The 8,232-nt window shown below is 24.6% G+C and overlaps 2 protein-coding genes across 6 annotated transcripts in view; one reads left to right on the forward strand and one right to left on the reverse strand.

Annotated features, from left to right (window-relative positions):
- Positions 1–658, reverse strand: part of LOC102672087 (mitochondrial carrier homolog 2-like) — a 2,124-nt gene extending 1,466 nt beyond the window's left edge. For both annotated transcript variants that reach the window (XM_006624598.1, XM_006624597.1), the window contains exons 1-2: positions 327–658; positions 164–248 (exon numbers count right to left, since the gene is read on the reverse strand). In XM_006624598.1, the coding sequence (XP_006624661.1) occupies positions 164–248; positions 327–428 (187 nt within the window). In that variant the 5' untranslated portion in view covers positions 429–658. The remainder of the gene's footprint in view (positions 1–163; positions 249–326) is intronic.
- Positions 659–1,141: 483 nt separating this feature from the next.
- LOC102672319 (roquin-1) overlaps positions 1,142–8,232 on the forward strand; it is a 12,612-nt gene continuing 5,521 nt past the window's right edge. For 2 of the 4 annotated variants that reach the window (XM_031514637.1, XM_031514638.1), the window contains exons 1-16: positions 1,142–1,301; positions 1,953–2,115; positions 2,342–2,549; positions 2,642–2,860; positions 2,986–3,161; positions 3,230–3,563; positions 3,642–3,882; positions 3,990–4,156; positions 4,227–4,486; positions 4,554–4,658; positions 4,735–4,946; positions 5,024–5,142; positions 5,215–5,374; positions 5,459–5,528; positions 5,600–5,794; positions 5,923–6,052. In XM_031514637.1, coding sequence (XP_031370497.1) covers positions 1,954–2,115; positions 2,342–2,549; positions 2,642–2,860; positions 2,986–3,161; positions 3,230–3,563; positions 3,642–3,882; positions 3,990–4,156; positions 4,227–4,486; positions 4,554–4,658; positions 4,735–4,946; positions 5,024–5,142; positions 5,215–5,374; positions 5,459–5,528; positions 5,600–5,794; positions 5,923–6,042 — 2,748 coding nt within the window. In that variant the 5' untranslated portion in view covers positions 1,142–1,301; position 1,953 and the 3' untranslated portion in view covers positions 6,043–6,052. Of the gene's footprint in view, positions 1,302–1,952; positions 2,116–2,341; positions 2,550–2,641; positions 2,861–2,985; positions 3,162–3,229; positions 3,564–3,641; positions 3,883–3,989; positions 4,157–4,226; positions 4,487–4,553; positions 4,659–4,734; positions 4,947–5,023; positions 5,143–5,214; positions 5,375–5,458; positions 5,529–5,599; positions 5,795–5,922; positions 6,435–8,232 lie in introns of those variants that run through there. The other 2 variants (XM_031514636.1, XM_031514639.1) reach the window with 2 other exon arrangements.

The raw sequence follows: 8,232 nt of genomic DNA on the forward strand, positions 1-8,232 counted from the left end.
TTATAAAAAAAATATTAAGATGTTATTTATTGTATTTTCCTGTAACAAAATAATTCTTAATTATGAATAAAAAAATTAAAATAAATAAAATTAATATAAATAAAATAAATAATATAATATAATATAAATTATGAATAAAAAGAATTAAAATAAATAAAATTACCGTATTGAAATACGTTAGGTAGAGCTAAAGCCGGTTGTCCAAATAAAGTAGTTGTTGGTCGTGGTGGAATCGGTTCATATCCGATCTGTTGCGTTATAAATAAAAATTATGAGCTTCCGATGAAGGTTTAATATCCAGGTTTTATCCACTGTGCATATTTTACCTGTATTAAAACTTTAGCGTATTCAATGGGATGTGAAACGGTATTCATTAACATACGAAGTGCGATATCAGACCATAACGGTTCATCTTTTGGCGGTATCATGTTTAATTGGAATTTATTTGACCGATATGTCAATGCTGTATTATATATTTCACGATTTTGATTAACAGTTATAATTAAGCTTCACTCAATATATGGAAGCTTATACGAATCTTATACGAAAAGAATACATATTCACTGTCTTTCGCATCTAGAAGCTGAGTAATGTCAGTAATATATCCCAGGACAGTGAACCAAGAGAAACAAATCGCATATTTATAATTTTAATAGATATGAAACTCGATTATAATTATCGGAAACAGATGAATATAGTTTAGCATTAATACAAATAGTTAGCATTAATACAAAAAAATAACGTAACCAATTAGTGTTATATATTTTAATTTTTATGTATATATTTAAATTTGAATATTATAAATATTTAAATCAATTTAAATAAAATGAATTTTTAAAATTATTACATTTAAATTAAATTTTTTTTTATTCGAATTAAGATAAAATTTTAAATCGTATAAGAAATATTTTTATGATTTTTATTTGATATTTAATTGATTTTTATGATAATTATATAAAATATATAAAATAATAATTTAAATTATTGAATACTACTTATAAAAAGTAATTATAAATGTATTTAAATTATACAATTTTTGAATATACATATTATTGAAATTGATTTATTAAATTTTGAAAATTTGATATTATGTTGTTCATAGCGCTCTCTATCGAGAGAAATTGAAAAATTATTTTTCTAGATTGTTTTCGTCATGATTAGTGAAGTAAAAAAGTATACTTGAGAAATATTGTACTGAGCTCATCTTACTATTTGTGATTCATCTGTTCTTGCTTCGATGGCAGAACTACGTGCGAAGTAATCGAGTAGTTAATGTGATGTTTTGTGAAGGCAATAACGAGGTGAGTTTTTAAATTTTTTGTTATTTTAATAATAATTATTGCATCGTTACATTTCCTCGTGGCAAAAGCGGATATTGCTTTTTTTATTTTTATATATATAGAGCAGACATTCAATGAATATGGGAATAATAGCAACAAAGATTAAAAACTTTAGACCTAATTGCGTGATTAAAACGATTATATTTGAAATATTTTCTGCATATTTTTTCAAAACAAACTTTGATTTTATGCGCTAATGAATTGAAGAAGAGCGATAATCATCATATAGAAAACAATTGATAGGCAACGTTATTGTTTCAAAAGGGTTTATTTCCTCAGATTCGCGATTGAAACTAAGTTTTTTTATTATTCATCTTCTAAAGTATTAATTAATGCTATTTATATATTGATTATTTATTATATTGATATATTTTATACATTTATTAAAATTAAATGTCTTTATTCTTGAATATAGAAATATTGTTTAGAAACGCAATATTGCATTTTTTAATAACGCAATATTATTAAATAAATATAAATGAATTATATAAAGCTTGAATTAAATTTTTTATTATTAATATGAAATTTGTTTTAATTATTTATAAAAAATAATATTACAAGAAATTGTGAAATCAAAAAATCAAAAAAATGTTTTAATATGACTTGTTACAGAATGCCAATACAGGCACCACAGTGGACTGAATTTCTTTCTTGTCCAGTTTGCTGTCATGACTTTGATGTGGCCATACGTGGTCCAATATCTTTAGGATGTGGTCATACAATATGTCGTACGTGCCTTGCAAATTTACATCGTAAACAATGTCCTTTTGATCAGGTAAATATTATTGTTATTATATCTAATTATATATAATATATTATCATTGTTTATTATACATATATAACATATATATTGCACATATTTTGTATTATTATATTTAGTGAAATTATTTTTATTATTAAGCAAATTTGAAATATATAAATTATGTTTTTATTTTAATTTTATAATTTTTATATTATTTTTATATTTAAATAATAATTTATTTATATTATATATATTTTAGAGTATTATTAATACAGAAATAGAAAGATTACCAATAAATGAAGCTTTATTACAATTAGTGGGAAATCCTGTTCCCACAAATATTGCAACAGCTTATCAAAAATTACTACCACCTGAAGATCATGCTAATTATTTGGTTGCTAAACATTGCATTGAGGAACTTGCTTTATATCTCAAACCATGTCAGACAAATCCTTCTTTAACTACAGGTAATATTGAAAATAATAAATTATTTAAATAATTTAAAATTGAAGATTTGTAATTGAAGATTATATATATGTTAAACAATGTTAAACAATAGGTGCAGGACTTGTATCTCGACCTATGCAAAGGAAATTAGTAACTTTGGTGGGTTGTCAATTAGTGGAACCAGAAGGAAGAGCACGTGCAGTAAGAGCAGCTAGAAGTTTAGGTGAAAGGTCTGTTACAGAATTAATATTACAACATCAAAATCCACAACAACTCAATGCTAATCTATGGGCTGCTGTACGGGCTCGTGGATGTCAATTCCTTGGACCAGGTATATAAAATAACTAGATAATAATAATAAATATAAATAAAAATATAATATGTATATAATATAAATATATAATATGTATATAATGTATATAATAAAAATAATAGTAATGATTTTTTTTTTATCAGCAATGCAAGAAGAAGTATTGAAACTTGTTTTATTAGCATTGGAAGATGGATCTGCTCTTTCTAGGAAAGTGTTAGTTATGTTTGTAGTTCAACGTTTAGAATCACATTTTCCTCAAGCTTCTAAAACTAGTATAGGACATGTTGTACAATTGTTATATAGAGCAAGTTGTTTCAAGGTAAGAAATATTTTTCATTTGATAATAAGAAATATATTATTAAAAACTTAAATAAAACATTTGATTAGGTATCTAAACGAGAAGGAGATTCATCATTGATGCAATTAAAAGAAGAATTCAGAACATATGAAGCATTAAGAAGAGAGCATGATGCTCAAATAGTGCAAATTGCAACTGAAGCTGGTTTAAGAATAGCACCTGATCAATGGTCTGCATTATTATATGGAGATACAAGTCATAAATCTCATATGCAAAGTATTATAGACAAACTTCAAACTCCACAATCTTTTGCTCAAAGTGTACAAGAATTAGTTATTGCTCTTCAACGTACTCCTGATCCTGGACAATTAAGTAGTTTAAGACCACAATTAGAATTGCTAGCTGCAATAGATCCTAGCCCAGGTATAATTTATTATATTTAAATATTTTGTTAAAAACAAATTAAAATTTAAAATATTTAATTAATTAATTTTATTACAGAAACTGAACCTCCTACATTAGCAGAATGCCGTGCAGCATTAGAAGCTGTTAGAACTGTAGTTGCAGCATTAGTAGAATTCATTCAACAACATGGTAATCGAAAAGCACAAGATGGTATCCATAATATAGGTCCTGGCCAACCAAAATATAAAGTGAGCATGTGTAGAGATCTCGCACTTAGAGGATCTTGTCCTAGATCTACTAATTGTACATTTGCTCATAGTGATATGGAACTTGATAAGTAAGTACTTCTATACAGATTTAAGAATATATTTATACATAAAAATATATCTTTTATCTTTATATATTTTATTAATTTTTTTATATATTTATTTATTTTTTCATTAGATATAGATCAAAAAGTCGAAAATTAAGTCTCAGATCAAGTTTATCTGGAAACAATAATTCAGATATGAAAACAGATAAATCAGTCAATGGATCAAATAAAACATTCAAACAAAGTGATGATCTATCTTATCATTCTATAAAGTCGCATGATAATTCTCATAGAGAAAGTAAATATTTCTAACATAAATAACATGAAAAAATTATTTTTTATTAAAAAAACAATTATATTTTTTTTAGATTTTAATTCTATGAACAAAATTAATCCAATACAACATCATAATCCAACAAATGAAAATAATTTTATTGGATCATTGACAAATTACATGCTACCATCTCAAGGAATGTTGCCTATGGTATCAACAAAAAATATGGACGTACATTGCTCTCATTATATTATGCCTAATACACCTGTTGATTACACAGCACCTAATCTTAATATCTGGGATTCATCACAGATTTCGTCTAATATGACAAATGGAATTTCTAATACTAAAAAAGTAATATAATTTTTTTTATGTTTTAATAATCTTCGCTATATATATTAAAATATTATTTATATTATAGCAGCGAACAGTTGCCAAAACATTAGCAATGTTATTGCAACGTAGGATGGAAATATTAAATCAACTTGAAACAATTGTCAACAAACAAGTACCACAAATGAAACCGGTACGATTCTTCAATTAGATTTATAATGAAAATAGAAGATATATATCTTTTATTATTTTTATAATATTATTTACAGAATTACGATATACAAGGAGATACATTATCATCGAATTTCTCTATATGGACAAATACACCAAATAATCCCATGATTCCTTCAACAAATATGAACTGCAATAATAATTTCCGATGCGCAGATCCTATTCTATTTGATGATGAATTTGTGCCATTTGATGCATCATCTAATAGTAAATATGGACCAATTTCTAAACTATCTAAAAATTTAATCAGGTAATAATATTATTTTATTCAATTTTTTTGGAAGTATATTACATTATTATTGTTATAATAAAATAATTTTTTTTTAGATCTACAAATGGTGTACAATCTGCTAATTTTTATACAGATGGAGGAACATCTCCTGCAATATCTACTTATCGACCTATGCCTACAAGTTCTATTACATCTTGGTATTATGGTAATCAACGTAAGTATAATTAACAAAATACAAAAAAAATAAAGAGAAAGAAATGTAAAAAATATAAAATTAAATTAAAAGAATCAACTTCCAATACAGCTTATGCTACTATTGATACAAATGGAGGAATACAATCGATTAATAATAGTGGTTTTGGAGATAGTTATATCACATTCGGTCGGAACGTATCCGATTCGTCAACGCATACGCAACTTCCACGACCGGATTGCATGTCTAAAGAGTAAACTAATTTTTAATATATAATTATTTTCGCAATAATTATTTGAAATGTTTAATTTTATTATATATATTAAATTTATTTTAGTTTAATTCTTGAATCGCAAAAGGTAAAACAACAATTAAAGCATCTTGAGAAAAAAATCAATGACTTAAAGGTATTGTTCAATTCTATTATCTATCTTTAACTATTATTTTCAAATAAAATATTATTATAAAACATCTTCAGCTTGCCACACAAGGAGCAACCTTTACGGCAGGAGAAAGGTTAGCACAAGAATTACAAATGATTGAAGCTGGTATTAGAGAAAAAGAAAAAGATGTACGAAATTGGAGCCCATATGGTACTACTATACCTTGGATTCAATCAACAAATAATTTATTAGGTTCTCAAAGTTTTAATCAAGATTATAAGCCTGAAGAAGTAAGTTATGCTATTGTGTTTTTGTATTAATAAAATAGAATGTATTATGTATAATATGTATTAAATATTTTATTTATTTATTGCAAAAATAATAAAAAAAATTTATAAAATTTGAAATTGGTTCTTAGGAAGATACATATGAGGCAGGTATTGCAAATGATATGCGGGAATTAGAATTACGATGGGAATTCGAATTGCAAGAACAGGAAAAACATTGGTCAAGTGAAGAGGACAACTCTAAAAAATAATAGTAAGATAGTAAGTCTTACTATATTAATTACTTTTTAGATCTGACCATTATATGTTGGAACATGTTTTTTTAACATGTGAAAATAATTTTTTTTCTGTTTCTTCCTCTTTTGTTTTTGCGAACTTCCATGCATTAGCATGTTTACATTTTTTCAACAAAATGACTGAAAATAAGTGTACTTTTTACTCTTTGCATAAAAACATTATTGCTCTTGTAAACAAAATCAAAAGAAAATCACAAACATTTTAAGCACTATCGAATAGGTAGAAAAATTTATCATCCTTACTTTAATTAAAATGAAAATTTTTCCATCAATATAGTGTAATGTAAAGTGGATTTCCCATATACTATGCTTTTATAAATCTTGATAATATTAATCCTTTAATTATATGAGAATGTTTTTTTTTTTTTTTTTTTTTTTTTTTTTTTTTTTTTTTTTTTTTTTTTTTTTTTTTTTTTTTTTTTTTTTTTTTTTTTTTAAATGATAAAAACTAGCTGTAAATATGTAAAATTTCAAAGAAAAATTTGTTAAAGGCATCAAATATTCATGATAATAATTGTCATTTAGTTATGCAGGAAGTCGCATTATTTTAATTTTGATAGCTGCAGTAGAAATCTATTATAAAGAAAAATCAGTGTAAGAAGTGAGAGTTAGCTGCCGCATTGAAATTACATTTATAGAACCGGTGAAAGGTCGATGTTCCATTATGGATTATATCATAGTGGGAACATTCATTAACAAAACAAATTAAAAAAATGAGCAGATTTGTTAAAATTTAACAGAAATTAATGTCAGTGTTTTATAAACATGACAAGGCGTAGTATATTTTGGGTTAATCTATTGATGTGTAATGCTTTTGATTAATTTGATGATTTTTAAACTTATCATAGAGGATAATATTTTAAATAACTTTTTTCTATATAAATATATAGTCGCTTGGCTTAGTTTTCGAGATATTTGCAAAAAATGATATTAATACAATAAATTGAATTTTGCCTAAACATCATGACATTATTAAATATGATCGGCATTTATTATAATTATACATTATTATTATTATAACTCATATTTAAAATATGTTTCATGCTTGGTTTTTATTATTGTTATTTTGGTCACTATAATTTTATTTGCTCAAGAATTTTTATAATTTTTGCATTCTGTAAATTCTTTAAATTCCAAATTCTTAATGGATAATTTTTATTGGAATTTCATATATATAATATAATAATTTAATATAATAATATATATAATAATCATTTTTGTAAATATTTTGAAAATTAAAATTAAGCAATGATTATATGTATAGGAAAAGTTGAAAAAACTTGAAAATCTTGTTTTCTATGATATATTTAAAAATTATCAAAAATCATAAGCGTCATACATTGATAAGTTTACCTATATTTTGTTTATATGTTTGCACAATGAAGCAAAGAATATTATATTACTAATACATTCGGAAAGAATGCTATTTAACCTGCAACGAGGTTATATGATAAGTATGAATACATATAGATGTTATGCATACATGAAATTAACATATTCTGTTAAAATTTTGCATAATTAAAATATATATTGCTTTTAATATAAATAAATAAGTAAATATATATAATAATAAATAAATGTGTGTATATATGATACACACACGCGCGCGCACACATACAGCACACACACACACACACACACACACACACACACACACACACACACACACACACACACAAATTTTTAGCTCATATAACAAAATTTTATAAAATACTTAATTTTCTTATTGTACTTCGTTTCATGATTCATGTTTTCATATTTGAAAATGTGTTTCCAAATAAAACACGGTAATTTGTACATCGTAATATATTTTGTTCCAACTATATTAGTAAGATATTAATTTCAGTTTTAATAATATAAATTTGAATGTCGAAATTTTCTTCTTTTTAAAATTCATTTATTGAATAATCAATTTATAACATAGATTTTCAGATGAATATTATCTGCACGAAATTAATTGAATATTGATAATATTATAAACAAAAGCAATTGAGAAAGATATTTTTTTCTTGATCATTAATTTTTTTAAAGTTTTCAAAGTTCTATTTCACGTTTTGAATACAAAATATTACAGTTTTGAATTTGTGAGAGAGAGAGAGAGAGAGAGAGAGAGAGAGAGAGAGAGAGAGAGAGAGAGAGAGAGAG

Source organism: Apis dorsata, unplaced genomic scaffold, assembly GCF_000469605.1.
Source record: "Apis dorsata unplaced genomic scaffold, Apis dorsata 1.3 scaffold_1085, whole genome shotgun sequence".
In the NCBI taxonomy this organism is placed as follows: domain Eukaryota; kingdom Metazoa; phylum Arthropoda; class Insecta; order Hymenoptera; family Apidae; genus Apis; species Apis dorsata.